Below are 21,164 nucleotides of genomic sequence, written 5' to 3' on the forward strand. Positions count from 1 at the left end.
ATTGTCCACTTGTGAAGCGGAATATGTTGCTGTTACCTCATGTGTTTGTCATGCAATTTGGCTTAGAAATCTATTGAAGGAGATAGGTTTGATACAAGAAGAGCCTACCAAGGTTTGTGTCTACAACAAATCAGCTATTGCCTTATCAAAGAATCCAGTATTCCATGATCGAAGCAAGCACATCGACCTTCGCTACCACTATATAAGGGAGTGTGTTGCAAGAAACGATGTGGAAGTTGAATACGTGAAGTCACAAGATCAAGTTGCCGATATTTTTACCAAGCCACTGAAAAGTGAAGACTTCATAAGATTACGGAACCTACTAGGGGTTACGAGATCAAGTTTAAGGGGGTGTTGGATCATAAACTTGATCCATTATGGGAGCCTAAACCCAAACCCAAACTAAATTGATGTCATTGCTTACATCATTTAAGTAAAGATGTCATTGCTTACATCAATTTAGTTAGGTATTTGTAGACTTTAATGGTTTAAATTAGTTTATTTGTGTGATGTAGGATTGTTCTTGAGTAGTATAAATACCCCTCCCCATTTTAGTTTTAAGCATCAAGAAAATTAAGAGCTTCTAAGTGAGTGAAGAAGCAAAGTCTTATAAGAGTGAGTTGTAGTTCATGTTTTTGAGTGAGAGTCTCTTGTAATATTTGTTTGAGTTTCAATAAAAGTTGTTTGTGTGAGTATTTTATTTCCAACAGTATCGAAGCATAGTGGGTGCTCTTCAATATGTTGTAATCACCCGGCCTGATATTGCTTACTCAGTTAATCGCGCGTGTCAATTCATGCAGGCGCCTCTTGATGTGCATTTTCAGACGATGAAACGCATCTTACGTTATCTTCAAGGGACAACTGATTATGGGTTATGATTGACGACGTCGTCTCGGTTGCCTTTGACTAGTTTTGCTGATGCAAACTGGGGATTCGATATTGATGATCGGCGGTCTACCTTAGGGTATTGCATCTATTTTGGAGGTAATCTCATTTCATGAAGTTCTCGAAAGCAACGGTTTGTTGCATGATCCACTGCCGAGGCCGAGTATCGGAGTGTTTCCTCAGCTGCTACTGATCTGGTATGGGTCGAGTCTTTCTCAAGGAGTTGCATGTGGTTTCACATGGTCGGGCTACTTTGTGTGTGACAACTCCAACGCAGTGGCTGTTTGTGCTAATCCAGTTCTCCATTCCAAGTTCAAGCATGTTGAGCTTGACTTATTTTTTGTTCGAGAGATGGTTGTAGCTGGTAAGTTACAGGTGCATGAAGTTCCAGCGTATGAAGAGATGGCTGATATTTTACCCAAACCTCTCTCGTCTCCTCTATTTTTGAAGCATTGTCAAAACTGCTGGTTGACTTCCAGCTTTGAGCTCGTGATGAAGATTAGAAGGTTGGAAAAGCATGGGAAATGTTGAGGTTTAAGCTCATGATGAAGGTTTGAAAATTAGCAAAGTATGGGGATTGTTGAGGTTCAGCATGTTAAACGTATTACGTGTAGAAGTTTGGTGAATGTTAGTATAGGTGTTATAGCCTTCTGTGAGGTTTCTGTTGTGCATGCGGTTATAAGTTTGTTAGGGTTCTGTTATTCATGAGTTTACACGTCAATCCTTTTCAACTATTATAAATAGCTAGACTTGTAAAAGTTTTGGTACGACTTTTAATAAAAAGGTTTAGATATCCTTCTCTCTCTCTCTCTTTTCTTTATCTTTCTTGTTTAGATAGCTTCAATGCTATTTTAAAATTTTCAAATCCGGAGCGACTCTGCTCGTTTACAGTCATGTAATCATTCCTATCTTACCTTATTTTTTTTAGAAGAAATTCTTTGTTAGTTCTTAGTGTTTTTTTTGGAACGTCAAATTTTAAGCGAAAGAAAAATATTTTTCAAAGTAGATTTTTACTTTTCAAGAAGAGTAATATTACTTATTTGCATTATAAATTTTGAATGTAGAAATATTGAAGAATCGTATTAACATTGTGGGATGGCGTTAACTTCTACGATTATACAAATAATGATAAATTTACTTTTAAGATAGTAGTTTATGTAATGACAAAATTAAAATTAAAATTCATTTTTTACGAGTTATTTTTTCAGTTAATATTAATTTTTTATTTTATAACAGTCTTATTGTTTTTAACAATTTACTGTCGTACAGATATTAGCAAGCAAATCTCTTGGGTGATGAAAGCGTAGTTTGCAATAAAAGAATTAGGATACTAATCAAATTAATTTTTTTTATAAATAAGTAGTGATCAAAATAGAAATACATTTGATTAAGTAAGTAATTTATCCACAGGTAAAATGAAAAATATCCTAGGAATTTCTTCGGTAAAACTACGATAATAGTTCTTGTACGATGTATCGAATTGCATTTTATTTACTTTATTTAGAAAATAGGCAGATTAGTCCCTAGATATTTCAAAACGAACAAATTCGTCCATCCATATCTCCATTGACCGTTGAAGTAATGATTATGAAAAAGGAAAAAACTATTTTGCCACACATTTATAATTTTTATCAATTGAATAATCATTAAAAATACATACAAAATTTTAAAACAAAATGATTAACTTTTTTATTAAAAAAATATTTGTATAGAAACTGTTAATAGGATGATAATTTAATAGATTTCAACCCGATCTGATATGATAGAGTTAATCTTTTTTCAATTATAGATTTGGGCTAGATTTTATATAGGGTGAGATCATATTGGATCAAGTTTAGATGAAAGGTGAAAAACCTTCGAAGTCCGACCTAACCTGACCCGAAGGTAATAGTGTAATTTTTTCATATAGATTTATAGATGATTCCTATAATACCCTATCTCTATAATTTTTTAAGGGTAAATTATGCGTTTAGTACCTAAACTATCATTTTTGGTTTGTTTTCATACCAAAACTTTTAATTTTTTTCAAAACCATACTCAACGTTTAGTTTTTGTTTCGTTTTAGTATATCACTATTAAAAACTTAACGGGTGATTTTCACTTGGCAACTTTTTTATGGGTAAATTGCATCATTCATCACTCAACTATCTTCTCACTCCTATTTTGGTCACTAAAGTTTTTTTAATTTAATTACTTAACTTTCAAATTACTTCCAATTTAATCACTCTAACTTTCAAATTTATTTTTTATTATATATTAATAAAATTATAATAAAAAATCATGTCAAAAAAATTATTAACAAAATAAATTAGAGTGATTAAAATAGGAGCAATTTGAAAGTTGAATAGTTAAATTTTTTTTTTAAATTTTAGTACCAAAACAGGAGTGAGAACATATTTGAGCGATGAATAATGTAATTTATTAAAAAATTAAATTACATTCTTTTAGAAAATTGTAGTGCCGTTAATTTTTTTAATGGTGAGATATTAAAATAAAATAAAAACTAAATGTTAGGTATGATTTTAAAAAATTAAAAGTTTAGATACTAAAACAAATCAAAATTGATAATTTAAATATTAAACATATAATTTACCTTTTTTAATTAGGCTTTTATTTTATATCAAGTCGAACTAAATCTATACTGATTAAATCAAATTTGAGTAGAAAAAATATACTCTTCAATCAATTTAGGTAGAGAATATTTATTTTTCAAGCGAATCAAATTGAACGAAACCCATTCCAACTCGATCCCTTACATCTCTTAACAGTTACCCATTCTCTATTAAAAAATTAAAAGAGCGGCAAATTCAAGGGTCTCCTTTCCCCCGGCCTTCCCTCTTTCTCTTTTCCGTTTTATTTTGGTTCCCACTATCACTCCAAGCGCCGCCTAAGTGTATTGAAATAAAGAAAAAAGAAAACACAATCCTTTTTGTTTGCTTCATAGTTAAGAAGGTCAGACTTATTTCTTGGGTTTCTTCTCTTGTTTCTAACATCTGATTCTGACTTTTGTTTTCTTAGTGATTTTCAATGTTTCCTGCATTTTTTTGTGGGTATGCGTTCTTTCGCTGGTTCAAAGCTTCCATTTTCAATACGGGTTTGTTTCATCTGTTTGTTACTTTTTTTCCGATTAAATTTTAAGAACATTTCTGGTTTATCTTGCTTTATTTTATTTGTTAATTCGAGGGTTACATGACTTTTCTCTCAGGGTTGCTATTGGGTCCTGAGAAATAGGGAATTTGAATTATAAGTTTGCATTTTATTCAAGTTCTTAAGGCCTATGATTAAGGGATTGTTGACATCCGAGGTCTGGTGTTTGAGCACAATGTCTGTAGGTTGTAATAGCATTTTTTGTTAAATAGAATATATTGTATTCTTCCGGACTAATTAAAAAAAGGTTTTTTAAGGCCTATGGGTTGTTTGTCTCTTTGTTTTGGTTTCTTATTTTTCCTTTGTTGGCAGTATATAACTGCATGCAAAGGCTCAAACTTCTTACTTTGCTGCTTCATTTATCTTTTTGCTCCCTGTGTGCTTTAACATTTTTAAGTTATCATCAACAAGTGATGGGTTATGCACATTGTACTTCCAAGTAGAGAATCTAAGTTTGAACCTTGAAGAAGACATTGTTGTGAGTAGCCATGTATTTCGAATATAAACCGTAAAATAGGCACGTAGAATAATAAAAACAACATTTTTAGGTTCTCTTTTCTCTGATCCTTAGAACTATTAAGTTGGCTTCTAGTTGAGTTGTTGATTGCAATGATTACGAGTCCTTTTTCAAAATAATTGATCCCTTGTTATTCTAAAGATTGTATTTTTCAATACTTTAGCCATTTTGTCTTAGTTGACATGTTTATATTCCTTTTGATATTGTGGTCCGGGTGATTTTATTTATTTATGGTCTTTGTCATCTTTATAATATGTTTCAGGATTCGAAATTTGGATTCCTGGCTTCCAGTAGCATTCGGATTTTACTTAAGCATGCTACTAGGAATTGTTTGGTACTGATAGGCTGGTCCTCGGGTCTCTATTTTATCCAGCTGTATTAAGTCTTGCAAATATATTGTGGTTGTTGCTACAATGGTAGGTGTTTTGTGAGTTTTTCGAACTATTGATTTAGGTTTTAGATGAATTTGGTGGACATATTGGACTACAATGGTTTGGTTGCGCTGTTGCAGGAAGGTTTTTGATGATAGTATCATAGTGGTCATTGGATAAGTAGTAGGTCGGAAAATTTGAACGTTTAATCTTTGGGTGCTATCAACAATGGAGTGCAACAGAGAAGAGGCTGTCAAAGCAAAGGGAATTGCTGAACAGAAGATGCAGGATGGTGATCTCGAGGGTGCTAAGTAAGAGGTTTGCATTAAAGGCTCAGAGATTGTTCCCTGAGCTCGCGAATATCTCACAGTTGTTGACGGTGTGTAATGTTCACTATTCTGCACAAAACAAACTCTCTGGGTTGGAAATGGACTGGTATGGGGTTCTTCAGATTGAACAATCGGAAGTGCAGAATCTTGGTCAAAACTGCACGAAAGCCAGCTTCTCGTGCATCGAAGAAAGCAGCTTCTCGTCCATTGGAGAAGGCCTTTGTCAATGGTCCGCATGAGTTCACTAATGGTGATCAAAATTGTTCTTCAAAGTTCACTGCTTCATATGCCTATCAGCAGGCACAACATCAAACATTCTGGACACTCTGCAGTGCTTGCGGCGTCAAATACCAGTACTATAAAGATTTTGTCAACAAATCGTTACTTTGTCCGACTTGCGGGTTTCAATTCATTGCCTTTGACTTAGGTCCTCAGGGACCATATAGTAGTGGTGTCCAGTTTCGGCATGGAGTTGCAGGATAGGCTCATATTCCGAAGGCATGGAACTATTGTGAGGATTTTACAGTGAAACGGAACGTAGATGGGTTTCCAAACACAAGAGACGAAAAGAAAGGTGGTGACATGCCAATGCCTACTGCATCGGAGCCGAAAGGGTCAGGAACTTCAGGAAATGGCAAGAAGAGGGGTGGGGGGAGGAAGACGGTAGAGGTATCCGATGAAAGTCATGAGACCGAAACCGCGGATGCTGTTGGTTCGGAAGATTGTGGTCTGAATTCAAAAGCAAACACCATTCATCCTCCTAGGAAATCTTCAAAGCAAAAGCCTATTACAGATTATTTTTCTTGGCAAAAACGTGCCTGACCGTTTTTTGCTAGAGTTTCGATGTTACGAACTCTCTTTTGAAAATCCGATCCTTAAACATGTTAATTTATCACCGGTCTCAAAAAATCTGAATGTGCTCTAGCTTAAGAATGATGTGAAGTAAAAGAGATTGAGAGACTAACCAACAATTAGTCGATCTAGTGAGATGATGCATTGGATCTCTTAAGCAAAGTTTAAAGTTCAAATCTTGATGTTTGTAAATGGAATAAATTGGTTGAAGGAATCTGTAAAATTTTATCCAAAATAATCGATCAATGAATTGAATATCAATGGTTAAACCCAAAAGAGAGTGAGAGACTAAAACATGCTGCAATAACCAACAGGGCTAGCCAGAAGAGATTAGCAGCGGCTCTTCCCATTTTGCTTTAATTAGTATGTGATTTTTTCCAAAACTTTTTTATTTAATATTTTATTTATTTGATACATTTCTAACTAACAAAAGTATAATATTATTACCTTTCTATTTATATAATACTATTTTCTAGTTATTTATAATATCGTATTTGCATACTTATTACTCGTTAGAAATTACCTTTAATAATTAAATTACTATTTTATTGTTTATGTTTATTCCTATAAATACCTGATTGATAAAAATTTACAACTTGCATCAGTAACCAAAACTAGCTACTGCCTACTGAGATCCCATTTGTTCGACTCTGTTTTTAGTTTTTTCATGTAGTCTCTCGTACCTCTCATTCCACACATAAAAGAGACCTAGGTTAGTCTGACAATAGTAGAAATGTAAATACTAAATCTTAAACTTTAAATCCTGAACCATGAACAATAATAAATTTCAAACCTCTAATCTGGTTTAGTTGAAAACTGAGCCGAAGATGTCTCCTTGAGTGATCGAAATTCGGACAAGTCGAATCAAAACTAAAGCAGACACTCAAAAATTCAAATATTCATCAAAATAATTAAAAGAGTCAAAATTATGATTTTATACATTTGAACGACTAAATTATAAATATTAAAAATTTCAAGGATTTACTTAAAATATTCCTTTTGATTGACTACACATATTATTAAGCCTACTATCTTTCAAAATTATGAATTAAAAAAAAAACTAATTCTGATATTAGTTGACAAAGTTATTGATTTATGACTAAATTATAAATATTCAATAATATGTTATTGATACCATTGATAATGGTATTGATACCCAATAATCAAAGCAATGTCACAACTTACCTATTTCAAACTAACATAAAACATATTAACATGGCATGTACCACATGATTGAATATAAGACAAATTTACAGTATCAACATAATCACAATATACTAAACACTCAAAACAACATAGGAATATGCATGCAACCATACTTTACAACATTTACACCATCACAACTACTAAGATACCCGAACATAACACAAATTTGACACATAAGGTATTAACATAACAAAATATGGAATTGTAACACAATTATTCACAGAGACCTCAACATACATGCAACCTTCCTAGGAGTTTTACGGACAAAATCCCTCACCCTTATCAAGACCAGAGTTTGAATTTACTCGTGCACAAATAATATAGATCTTATGACATGCCAATTGCACCTAAAACTCACTAGTAACTAAGGTTTGATATAACTCAATTATCTAAAAATACCATTTACAGTAGCAATTTGCATATTTCTTACAATATTTTCTCCGAATTTTTTTAAACATAGCTTACATATTGAAACACGACAATTTACCATGTTCTCATATCAATTATTAAGATAATCATTTATCACGCACTGAAAATACATATAAAGTATAACGTATTGAGTTACACAATATTTCCTACACACATAAAATCCAAATAACATAAACACATACATAAGAACTCAATTTTAACTATATTCGCCTAATCTGAGCTTATGGTAATACTTAAATTGAAGATTACTCTTTTAATTTCAATTTGGGAAAAAGAAAATCAATAGTAGAGTGATCGACGAAAAAGAAAGGGATAATCAATAGTAGGATCCGATGATAAAAAAATAAAATGATGGTTGATTCGACGACACATATGAGGTTTAAAAATGCGAGGATTAAGGATTTTAAGATTTTTTTAAAAGAATTATACGTTTTTAAATTTAAAAAAGTATATAGACATTTTTTTAATTAAACATATATATATATATATTAACGAGAGCCAATGAAAAAACCATTTTCAAGAAAAACTATAAAATCAAAATAATGTAAGATAGTGAACAAAATCTCTAGCCTGACAAATAAAGAAAGAAAGGAAAATGGATAATCTTCTTTTTTAGTACACTTTCATTGGCAAAAAAGAGCGCTAAAATTATTATTATTATTATTATTATTATTATTATTATTATTATTATTATTATTTGTAGCATATGAACTCTCACCATGTAAAGTAATTCCTACAAATGAATGAAGATTTTTCTCAGCAATACATATGATGACACTTCTTTTGTATCAGAAACCTGTCTCGATATGCAACTGGGCAGTGGCGCCTAGCTCGAGTCCTCGCCGAGACGTCTTCCATAACTGGGACTCCAGCCCTAACCTTCTAATCTCCATAAGCCCACGCTCAACTGCATCCAGTAAAAACAATCAACATACTTTTACCAGACATGACATTACTTCAAAATTTACGTTGTCATATATTTAGCATAACTGCTTAACTGGTCTATGTTACCCTGATCTAGGAGATGTCCGATATAGATGAGTCCGATATAGATATATCATGACAGTATTCAAACACGGTAGTAAAGTGATATGGTTTTGGTTGGTAAAGTCTTCAGGTTAAGAAAGGGAGAGGAACAGAGGGGAAGTACCATCGACTGCGTCCTGCGAAGTGCAGGATTCTGAACTGCAGGTGATCAACGACTGCAAACGTTCATCTGCAATATCAGGTTCCACACCATGGGTCATTGCCCTCCTCCAGAAGTATGTAAGCCAAGCCTGCACGAGAAAGATATAAGCAATAAGAAATAGCTCAATGAAGATTCTTGAAATGATGCTTTCTAGGGAAATATATCACATTCAATTATGCTTTAACATTGTCAATCGTTTCATATAAAGTCGTCCATTCTTAATGCATTTCCAACAAGTTAAAAAAATATGGCGGCAACAGATCTGAAGAGTACTGCCAGCCAGTTGCAGAACAAATAACTCGAACAAGCGGGACTAATGGCAGAATTTTGAGGCCTTGGTACTGTTTCCCCTTGTTATATGTACAGGATTCATCAACATCAAAGTTGTTTTACATTTTTAAAATACAAAAGGAAACCTGCCTGTAGCCTAGACCATATTATTAAGGAGATGATTAGCTGAAGATTTTTGCAACTAATCACTTTCAAATTACACAATGAACATAAGATCCAAGAGAAAACAAAGATTAGCTTGGAGCCATAATGACATAATCATCTTTCTTAGATTATATTTGACCCTTAAGACGCAAAGGTTTTTCTTAGCAGTGAAACATGGTACCTGCTTAAAATGCACGTCATCAGACTCTTCTTGGCTTAATTCTGAAGGGAAAAAAACATCAATGGGAGTAAACAGAATACAGCAATAGATGCACAACTCTTCCATTTACTAAACTGGATAGGGAGCTTAAACGAACAAAATGGTTGACTAACTTACCGAATATCTCGAATTGACCATCGGTAGGCAGTTTCACCTCCTCTACAACCATGTAAACGGAAGGTAAAAAAATGTCAGGAGACCAATAGATCTTCTGGATTTTAAAGCATGCCATTCATGTAAAGCTTTTGCATTGACAATGCAAGTTTCGATTTCTAAAAGATGTTATTACATGTCAACAGAACAGCTAAAGATTTTCCCACCATCAATAGATGTTATGTTCGAAAAGGAAAGGAAAAAAAATACCATTTTTTAGCATATTCGGCCGTCGTTGTTTAGCCAGTGCGAATGTAACCGCGTCCTCTACCTTCAGAAAAGATTAAAAGAAATGAATTAAATATACAAATAAACTGACCATATAATGTGTTATAAGAGGGGGGAAAGCCTGTAAAGGACGATAATATGAGATATTGCATCATAATTGTATGATAGTAAGAGGGAAGAAAGATGGTATGACAGCTGCAAACACAAGCAAATGAAAGAAAAAAAACCTTTAATAAAGCCAGTTCCCTTAGACCTTTCTCCACTAAAAGCATGCTCTCAACATTTCTCTCCCCGGATAGTTCATTAGTGTGTTTCAGGACCTTCTGTCTTTCTTCTAAATCATTGCCGGCTGTTCAGTATAGAGATAAGGAAAGAAAAAGGAGACATTTAGTTTTCTCTCTATTGAGAGAGAGTAAAAACTGAATGTGAGGCTATAAGAAGCTAAAAAGTAAAAGGAAAAGATCATTTAAAGCTTCATTTAGTGATCATGCATATCAAATGAAATCTCTTACATGACATATCCTCCTCTCTGGCTCTTCGTCCAGCAGCTAATACTATTTCAAAAGGAAGAGGGGCAAATGATGACCAATATTCATATTTCACTCCAGCAATATCGGCCTGAATACCTGCAAAAAGTGATGTCCTCAAGGAATCTAAGCAGCTCCATGCAAAATGTAAAGGAAACAGTTACAGATTTGCACATTTAAGAAACCATGTCAACTTCAATTACTCCCAGGATTACTCAACTGTTAAAATAAATTGCAGCACTTAACTTTTATAGTGATTACATATAAGCAGCTTTTTATCCAATACAGCAGCATCAACTCAAAAACAATCAGGAACTTCACGTATTGAAAGATAAACACTTTACCATGTTCCACACATAAACTCCAATAACGAGCAAGCCAGCATCTCTTTAAAACAACCTCTTCCTAAGATGAAAACTGCAGATTACGTAAAAATGGCATAAAGGAGTAAATTGACAGGATGATATCTAAAAGATTAAGAACAAAGCCAACCATCTCTTCTTCAGTCAGCATCATCCTTTGAGTTACTGTTTGCAGTGCTTTGATTTCAAACTCCGCTGCATTGAGCTTCTCTAAGACTGAATTTGTTTCATCTCTTGCTATCTAGGCCACAATTTAAGAGAAAGAATTATGTTAAGAATGGATACGTTCCCTTTGTAAAAATGGTAAAATTTGAAAGAGAAAAACCAATAACATACAACATAGCATCTCAAGATACCTTGGCTTCTGTGTGAAGAGCAGCAATCATCTGAGTTTGTGTTCCACCTTTTGAAGCAGCCTGCAAGAAGGACCATGTCACATGCTACTCAGCTGCAGTTCATAAACCATGTAAAAGTAAAGCAATAAAATCAGCTCATTAGTTTTTTTTTGAAAAGTGGTCATTTATAAGCAATAAAGCATGAATAGTTAGGTTTACAAAACCAATGAAACTTTTGAAGATGCTTAAGAATGAATAAAGCATGACTTCAGCAAATCTTTCCTTGGCATTTATTTTTGCATATCGGATTCTCGTTTTAAGATTTATACTCAAGATTTCATGCTGGGCACTCAGTAGAAGAACAAACCTCCTCCTGCTGGGCTGCTTCCTTCACCTGTTTCTCAAGAAGCTGAGTTCTTGCTTCTGCTTCTTCACACCTCTCCTCTGCAAGGTGAAGCTGGAAGGCAAATATCATGATGGAGAACCAAACAAATAGTGCATGACTATTATTAAATTTTCCGTAAGCCAAAGCGCTTGTTTGGCTAACCTAAAGACATCAGAGTTATTGGGGGAGCGGGGGAGAATGGTGCTGCAACAGCAATATCCAAATGGCAGTACTCAGATAGATTATGCCAGTTATTTGAAGACAACTGTTGCAACAACTTTAGAATATTGGCTCAGTGCTTGAAGATGATGGAGAGCCAAATTGATGTGCATGAGTACAGTATCAACTTTCAAATACAACTTATCATAAGATCTCATTACATTCAACAGCGGAAAACGTTGCATGATAAAGAAGAAAAAGAGTTACTGAATCACCTTTTGAAGTAGACTTTCATTTGCAACCTGTAGCATATCAAGCTGCCATGAAATTCACAACACATTGTTTAAAAAAAAGTAGTAGTTTTCCTAAAGATCTTCATACAGACTGAAATTTGAAGCGTTCAGAATTGAGAAAAATCATACAGATTTTTGAAAAAGAAAATGTGGTGAGGTAAACAACAGGTTTCAAATAATTTATTAGAAATGAAAAACTAAGCGAAACAGTTGATGGATGCTAGAAGGGAACACATATATAGCTTAACTAATGATTGTACCTCATTTTGTAGAGCAGAAGCGGACTGCTGTGTTCCACTAACTATCATGTTGTTCATACTCCCAAAATTTGAAACCAATCTGCTTAAGCAGTAAAGTTTAGAACACTCGAGATAAAATAAATTAAGAATCTAAATCAGTGCAATTTCCATTCTAGTTCAGCTTAGAGATATAAAAATACCGCTTCTCCGCAGGGTACGGCCTGACTCCTAACTGTTGGCGACCTGGACCTGTGGAACGAGGAGATACAGTTTGTTCTGATGAACTGGTTAATGCAGATGGCCGGCCAACACTTAAAGCTGCAGAACTTTGCAAAGACGACCGTCCAGCTGAAGGTGAGATGGATTGCTCCATGGAGTTTTGACCACTTGCATGAGCTGGTATTGATTGCTCCTTGATGCTGACAGGTAGAGAGGCATAACTGCCTGGTATAGGACGTGGTTGATCTTGATTGACACGAACTGACTAAAAGCAAATTTGAAGTTACAAGTAAGGATTACATCAATCATACATATAAGCATTACACAAACAAACAATTTAGACAACTGAGCAAACTTAGTTAATAGATATATTACCAAAGGACAAGATGAAGGCTTAGCTCTTCCACCAAGCCCAATGGTTGGTTTTCCACTCATTGAACTGTTAGAAAGGTCATCCTCATCATTGTCCTCATCAGTTGGTTGTGGTCCTACCTGTTTCACAGGCCTTTGAGCCATGGGTCTGCCCTGAGTTTTCAAAGGGAAGCCTATGTAAAAATTTATTTATCGGTACCATAAAACTCCAGCATTCAAAACTGTAAAATCGTTACCTTTCTCTCACATCATAAGTAGTTCTTCTCTTACATTAGCATAACAAACAAGAAATTAGCTAAGAGACTCATAACAGGAAATCACATAATTACCACAGAAGGGTGCGGCTGCATTCCTCTACCACGAGCAAGACCAATGCTTGCTCTACCACTAACCAAAAAGTCTTCCTCATCACTTTCCTTGTCAGTAGCTTGTGGCATCCGCTTCTGAGATATGTTTTTAGCCTGCAAAATTATACTCTGTAAATCAACTGAGAACATATTTGTTGGTAGCATCAGGATTTTACATGTGGTAAGCAAATCACAAAGGTTACTTGCAACTAGAAATCTACGAACTACCCTTTTCAGAAAATTCCTCGGCAACTTACTAATTAAACTATCTTCTCTAAACAAGTCACAATCACCAAATTTGGACTGATAAACAAATTAAAATGAAGTTAAATTTTGCACATAGGACCAATATGTTCACCAACAACGTCAACAAACTACTCTTTTTTTTATTCAGTAGCAAAACATTAGGGAGTATCCCCAATGTCCTTAAGGAACCTACAACCGATTTCTAGCGCTCCAGAACACATGAACAGGTCACTCAATTATTAGCCTAAGCTTAACAATATTACTTCTCTAATTGCATTCATTTTCTTTCTTCGAGGCTTATTTGACAAACACATCGAATAAGTAAATCAGGTAATCACAAAGTTACCATAGGAGAGAAAGGCCTTGCTGCCCTTCCACCAAGCCCTATTCTTGTTGTGCTACTCACTAAAAGGTCATCTTCTTCACTCTCATCATCGTCTGCTGGTGGTGGTACTTGAGTTCGAGCTAAGCTTTTTCTCTGGATATTACAAGGTAAGTCTAGGAAATAACATACTTATGTGCAATGTGAAACCAGCTACATGCTACCATGAACAAATTTCAGTCCAGTTACATGTTTGAAAAACATTATCATGCGTTATAAATTGATAAAACTGTTAATAGTGGTAATTTAGAAAGAAAGGAAAAGTGTTATTTTAACTTGTCAAATGGAATGTGTTGAACTACATCAAGAAGTTTGTGCATCCCACTTGACAAACACAAGCAGCCGGTCTTAACTAAAATCAATTTCATATCAGATGATTACCGCAGGAGAGGGTGACCTCTTTGCCCTTGCAGCGAGACCTATGCTTGTCGTGTTACTGACTGGGGCATCCTCATCATTGTCATCATCAGATGGTTGTTGTTTCCTTAATGGTGATGGTCGCCTTTGAGGAATATTTTTGGCCTAGATTTTAAAATACAATCCGAGGTGAGAACATGCATACTAGCAATGTCATAACTTGTCATAACTCTAGCATATGTGAGCAACAAAAGAGTTTCTGAATACAAGAAGAGTCATCATCAAAGTAATGGAAGTGTCATTTTAACAAACATATCATAGGTCTACCCCAACGAACGAAATTTGAATTAAAAGATTTCCATATGAATACCATAGGAGACCGCCCCTGCATTTGTCTTCCACCAGAAAGTCCTATACTTGGCCTGCCACTCACTATAGGATCATCCTCATCATTGTCGTCATCAGCTTGTGTTGACTGCGGAACTCGCCTTTTAGCCTGCATATTACAAGTTAAAAAATCCAGGTGGTAAGAAGTGAGAAATACTTATTTCCAAATGCCAAGTCCTGGCATAGCCTAGTAGTATTTTATCTCATACTTCTTGAACGCTTCATCATTCATACTGATATGGAACTTAGGGGCTGTTTGTTTGCCTCTTAATGGAATTGTTTAGAGCTTCGCTTCACACCTCTGAATGATTCAGTGCTGACTGATTCAGCACAGAAGTACATTCTGAATGATTCAGAGTCATTATCAAACAGCATGTCACATTTAGAGCTAATTCATACAGAGCCTCTGAATCATTCAGCATTTGAATAATTCTAAAGTAAACAATACATTACCATACTTAGTAATGTAAAAAAATGTCAACTTCACACACATACTTAAATCGGATATCCATGTAACAATACATTACCATAGGAGAGGGAGGACGCGTTGGCCTTCCAACACTACTATTGTCAAGCTGGTCATAATCATCACCATCATCGTCGTTCTGCTTATTTGACATAACGGCCGCCAGCCTCTGCGCTGCAGCTTTAGTTTGCGCTTTCCTCGGGTTCCCAGCACCTCCATAGCTTGATCCAGACCGTGTGTGGCCCTGCAACGCGGAGGCCGATGTCAATGGTGATGACGGCATCCCTGGAGCCGCCGAGGTGCTGTGTCTTCTCTCAGTTTGTAACCTCCTCTTATCCATAGTCACTAAAAAATTGAAAAAAGAAAACCAATCAATGTCAATAGCATAAAATAAATAGTACTGAACATAAATCTTACCAGGATGATCAAAAAAGACTCTGGATTCCAGTAAATGGTAAGAAAAACAAACATTTTTCTGACACCAAACGGAAAATAATGAGAAAGTGTGATTGGTATGGAACAGTTTACGGGAAACATTCAAAGTTAAAACTGGTAAACACAAAGGACCCGATGGTTATGGCAAGAAAAAGGGGAGGTTTTAACGGTCAAATTCCGGTTGTACTCATTTACATTTTGGAATGAAATATTTTCTTCCACAATGTCTAATTTTATTTTACTAAAAGTATATTTTACTGTATTTGATCTATTTTTTTTATAAGAAAAAGGCTTAAATATAAAATAAGTGTTCATACTATGCTGCTTTCACGAATAGGTGCATACAATAATCTTTGAATCATCCAGGTGTTTAAAGTTACAAATGTTATCACTTTAGGTACTCTAGCGGTAACTGTCGTTAGTTTTATTCATAAGGTGACATATGTCATATTTTTGGTATTTTTTATTTTTTTTAATTTAAACTATTATTATATTTATAAAAACCTAATTTTTCTTAAATTACAAAAAATAAACAAAAAATCATAAAAATCTTAAATCCTAACCCTAACTCATCATCATCACCCTTTCCAACCATGACCATCGCCTCTGACTTAGTCCCTGCTATCCTCCTAGTCATACACCGCTGTAGTTGTCGTCGATTGACCGTCAGAATCGTGTGAGATCATAATTTTCATCCTACGGTTAGTGGGGTACAAAACGTCGATTGATCGTCGATCGTTCCTGATTTCATAGGGTGTTGATCATCGGGGTAGGTGAGGTCGGATTGAGCTTCGTCGACGGTAAAGGACAGCGGCTGACATGAGTTTGGGGTTGAAATGAAAGTTTTCAAAATTTTAGGTCAAAAATTGTGTTTTTTTAAAATATATAATTTAATTTTTAAAAAATTACCATAATTTGACACGTATCACCTAACAGAAGAAATTAACGGTGTTTACGACCCGGACTTCTAAAGTGGTAACGTTTGTAACGTTAGACACCCTGATCATTAAAAAAAAAATACTGCATGCAACTATTTGTGAAAAACATTATATTTTAACCACTTATATTAAAGCCCAAGGGAAAATATCTCCCGCAAAACTAAATAATGGTTATTAGGTATCCTTACATCCATCACTCAATGAGTCAATGTATGTGTATCGTAATTCATGCTCCTTGTCACCATTATTGTTCGAATAGGTGTTCACTTTTCGATTTTAACCGATTAATTCAATTAAATAAAATTTTCAATATTTAGTTAACAATTAATTAAATAAATTTTTCAATATTCAATTAACAATTAATTCGATTCAAAACCAATTAATTAATTGAATTAACAAAAAATATTAAATGCAAAATCATTTTTTTTTCAAATTAATTTGTTCCATTAGATTAATGATTTTCAGAAAAAGTTCGGTTAAAGATTATAATGTTACCATACGTACCATTAAGATTTAGAACTAAAGTTTAGAATAATCAAATAGGACACGATAACATTAAAATTATGCTTATGAAAAAAAATCAATAAAAACCAATCATCAGTCCATGAAATAATTACCCTCATTCAAATTAAATCACATGAACAAATAATAATTGTTCAATAAAATTAGTTTATTACTAACTAGTGCCTTATTTCATATTTTGATCATATCCAAAGCTAGCTTCAACTTTGAGCTCCCAAAATCCAAAAGATAGGGTGACACCATCATTGTAACAGCAAGGCGAATAAGGATGGAATTTAGAAGGAAAACAAAAATCAATAAATAAAGCTTAAAAGAACAAAACTTACTTTCAAAGCCACAAAAAGATGAAATGGGACAAATACATAGTTCAGTAAAAATGATATGCAAACTGGAATTACAACCCATCTGACCCAGATAGCACGAAATCGTTTCAACTTCAATGAGGAAAGTGCTGCTTGAGAGCCTTATGATGCAACATCTCTGGAACACATTTGTTTACCTGCATGCAGCAATAAACTCCATTTTCATTCAAGTGACCATTCACGATTAAGAATCCAACAACACAACTTAGATGCAGAGAAACACGTAACTTAAGAAAACACAAATTTAGACCATCTATTACCACATTGTCTAATAAGAAAGCATTGCATACAAAAATAACAAAGTTCCTTCACCTTGGCAAGAAGATGGCAGTTGGATTTCCAGGTGCTGGGCATTTCCTTAGGGGGAGGAGCAGCTTTAGAGCATCAGCTCAGGGTCAGCGAACGACAGTACTTCTACCTCTTCCAGACCAAGTCGTCTTTTGATCAAGTCCAAGTTCTCATTCAGGACCTCAATCTCTCCAAAGGGAAGCTTCAAATCCAGGGCTTCGGCACCAATTTTAATAGCCTCATCCTTCTTAAATCTCAAGAATGGCATACATAGTTTCTGGGTTCTTTTGAAGTCTGCTGCCACACCAACAGTGCTCTCTTGTAATGCTTTCATTATCTCCCCATCGGATGCAAAAGTCTTGGTATTACTGTCAAATTTGCTTTGAAGAATCTGCAAACACTCTGCTTGCCATCCATCAAATTGCTCATTCACAAAGATTAGGCCCTTTAACTTGTCCTCAGATAGTGCTGTAACTGGAGCCCCTTTCTTATTAGGTTTCTTTGAGCCCAAAATCTGCTTATTGAGCAACTTTCTCATCAACACAATGGAATCCTGCAAATACTTATTGGCTTTCTTGAGTTTTAGATCTGGAGAGTCTGCAGTGGGCCAACCTGCTTTTACCACAAAGCCATCCTTCTTCAGAAGTTCTCTCCAACCAAACTCCGCATAGTGAGGGCAGAATGGAGTGATAAGCCTGGTCTCCACATCCATAAAACGCCATACAAGGTCACGGTTCATGCCCCCACTGCCACAAGAGAATCTATACTCGTCCCTTGCAGTTTGAAGATCATAAAAGCCAGTTTTGAGAGCCTCTCGAAACATGTAATCTTGATAATTCTTCTCAGTCATTAACAGCGATGTTTATCTCATTTTCAAACACCCGATCAGCATAGGTAGATGGGGGACCTGTCCTCAACGATGATTCTGCAGCCAGAATCTCTTCCATCCATGCGATCTCTTTTGTAAGACGTAAGATTGCAGTATTGGCCGTCTCAAATACAAAGTTCGCATCATCTACACCATCCCCTGCATCAGCCAAAGAGAACCTTGTAGCATCGGCAGAGAATTCTTCAATTGCCTGACGCAGTGTCCTGAAATTTCCAGTAGACTTGGACATCTTCTCTGAATTGAGCATAATGTGTCCATTGCACATGAATCCACGAGGCCAGTGATCCTTGGACATGATTGCTGTGTGGTTGTAGATACAAAATGTCAAATGGTTCTGGATAAGGTCTTTTCCAGACACTCTAAGATCAAATGGGTACCAGTATTCAAATTCCTGCTTCATCTTATTAAGAATAGAGGATGGGATATCTGATGATTTGGGATGAGGACCACCACAGAAGAGAAATTCCCAGACCTCGTCAGTCATCTGGGCGGGTTTAAGTAGATCAGCACTTTTTCCATACATGTCCCCATTTTGTAAGAGATGAGCAACTGTGTAATAAGCCATGTAAATGGTTGAGTCAGATAATGACTCAACAAGGAATTCTTCATCCCAAGGCCAAAGGATCGTGAGCAAGCCCATTGGTTCAGCCATCCTAAAGTATGCTCAAAACCATGCCTTGCCTCATCAGAGTATAGGTTCATGTTGGATAAGCACACATCAGACAATTTTTTCCATTCTGGTTCCCCATATGTGATATACCACTGATCAGTTAGAGCCACAACACATTCATCTCCAGACCTTGAGATGACCTTTTCAGGCTCACTATAAATTATTGCTTGGCCCGTCTCAATCAGTTTGGTCCTTATCAGTGGCTTCGCTTCCTGTACTTTTCTTCCAGCATACTCTCCAACAGTCATCATTCCCTCAGTAAAACCTCTCAAGTACACCAACTTCTTTGCCTCAGCAAGCTTGTCTTTCTCATTCTGACTTTTGATTTTAAGATCCAGACAAACTTTCTCAGCAGCTTTGTCTCCAAATTCAGGAATGTCAATGATGGGAACAATCTCAAATGGTAACACCCACTCATCTTTCACCCCAAACTTTGCCCGAAAAGCAGGTTTTGCTTTCAAATCATGTAAGGCCATATAATCATCAGGAGCGTCACTAGGAACACTGGTGACAATTCCGGTACCTTTGTCTGTTAGAATAGTAAGCATTGGAAGAGCATATATGATCTCATTAAATGAGAGAGGAGACCTCACAGCAAGACCAATCAGATCATATCCAGTCAGCTCAACCAAGCAAGTAGGCTTTTCAGGGACACGGGAAAGCTTCTGGTAAGCAAGGTTGAGTGCTGCTCTCTCAGTCAGAATAAATACCTCAGTGTCATTGATTTCAAAGGCTCCATATTTCCCGTCAGGCAACACCCAGCAGTTTGTTTGCCCATACATTGTCTCAGGCCTCAATGTTGCAGCAGCCAAGAACACGTTTTTCCCTTCCAAAACACCCATTTTGGCAGGAAAAGGTGGCACCACTTCCATTTTAATAATAGTACTCTTGAGGCTGAACTCCTTCACCAGTGCCTATCATGATCGGCACAAGGCTGACCGTCCAAGGGACGTTTTTCCCTTCCAAAACACCCATTTTGGCAGGAAAAGGTGGCACCACTTCCATTTTAATAATAGTACTCTTGAGGCTGAACTCCTTCACCAGTTGCCTTATCATGATCGGCACAAGGCTGACCGTCCAAGGGAGAATATATAGTATACCTCATATCTTTAAGCTGACCGTCCAAGGGAGAATATATAGTATACCTCATATCTTTAACAATCTTACCCATCAATTTCAACTTCCTCATCTGCCACTTAACAAAAGAATCGAAAAATGGATTCATATCCGTAGTCACAAAGGACCTTCTCCAATCACATCCTAGGCCAAATGCCTTAAGATCTTCAACAGCCAATGGCGGGAAGAATTTCAGCCACTCATATGGGTTCTGAAACTTCGATATCGCACTATTCGAAAGTCCAAAACTCCTCATAATTTCCCACTGAAACATCTGTCTACTGGACTTAGAAGCTGCTTTAGATTTTTTTCCTTTAAACTTATCAGGCATCACATTGGCACCTTCATTCGGTAGGAAAAGGAAAGTTCCCGAAGAATTTTTCACCTGGTTGAGGCGGCTTCTCGCCGGGTTCTGCCTTGAAAACATCTTTCTCATCCCACCAAACTCTAACCTTCGACTCGATTTCAAGCAGTTTGTCTCTCCTTGCAAAGCTCTTGCCTCCCTCTGCTGCCATCTCGTGAAACTGATGAAATCTATAAAACAAAACAACACAAAATTCCAATTGGTAAAAACGAAGCAAGCAATAATCTTCGAAAAAAAAGCACCTGAATTTAGTGAGGAATACGGCGTTGAGCCTACTAGCAGGCTCTCTAGATCGAATAATCTTTGCTGAATGGCAGCGGAAAACAGAGGAAATGAATGGAGAAGAGGGATGATAAAGTGAAAAGGAGTAGACTGCGTTGAATTTCAATTACAGGCTCGTTCCTCATTTGTTTGTATTTACAGGTTTTTAGGGTTTAAAATTAAAAGAGGGCCGGACCCAAAGTTTTATCAAATGGCCCAATTTCTGCAAAATCTTCTTCTTCAACCTGAGAAATCAAAACCCAATTTTGTTGTTTAATGAAT

General features: G+C 35.8%; 2 protein-coding genes and 1 pseudogene across 2 annotated transcripts; all 3 read right to left on the reverse strand.

The window, feature by feature from the left end:
- Positions 1–8,517: 8,517 nt before the first annotated feature.
- Positions 8,518–15,545, reverse strand: LOC120185280 (coiled-coil domain-containing protein SCD2-like). Its single transcript, XM_039189546.1, has 21 exons — positions 15,455–15,545; positions 15,099–15,382; positions 14,555–14,680; positions 14,209–14,349; positions 13,792–13,923; positions 13,182–13,313; positions 12,856–13,005; positions 12,488–12,745; positions 12,283–12,411; positions 12,005–12,046; positions 11,553–11,642; positions 11,207–11,266; positions 10,981–11,091; positions 10,833–10,893; positions 10,474–10,587; positions 10,189–10,310; positions 9,959–10,004; positions 9,698–9,760; positions 9,542–9,582; positions 8,887–9,013; positions 8,518–8,643 (listed from the first exon to the last, which is right to left on the reverse strand). Exons 2-21 carry the CDS (start codon positions 15,375–15,377, stop codon positions 8,525–8,527), a joined length of 2,343 nt encoding a protein of 780 aa, XP_039045477.1. The 5' UTR covers positions 15,378–15,382; positions 15,455–15,545; the 3' UTR covers positions 8,518–8,524.
- A 1,682-nt stretch (positions 15,546–17,227) lies between these two features.
- Positions 17,228–21,009, reverse strand: LOC120185317 (the record flags this gene model as incomplete). Its single annotated transcript, XM_039189569.1, has 3 exons — positions 17,228–17,431; positions 20,643–20,791; positions 20,864–21,009. Coding segments are annotated over 3 exons (330 nt in total), but the record flags the coding sequence as incomplete, so codon positions are not given.
- LOC120185316 lies at positions 17,603–20,069 on the reverse strand (annotated as a pseudogene).
- Positions 21,010–21,164: the final 155 nt, after the last annotated feature.

Source organism: Hibiscus syriacus, unplaced genomic scaffold (assembly GCF_006381635.1).
Source record: "Hibiscus syriacus cultivar Baekdansim isolate YM2019G1 unplaced genomic scaffold, ASM638163v2 tig00113096_pilon, whole genome shotgun sequence".
Classification (NCBI taxonomy): Eukaryota; Viridiplantae; Streptophyta; class Magnoliopsida; order Malvales; family Malvaceae; genus Hibiscus; species Hibiscus syriacus.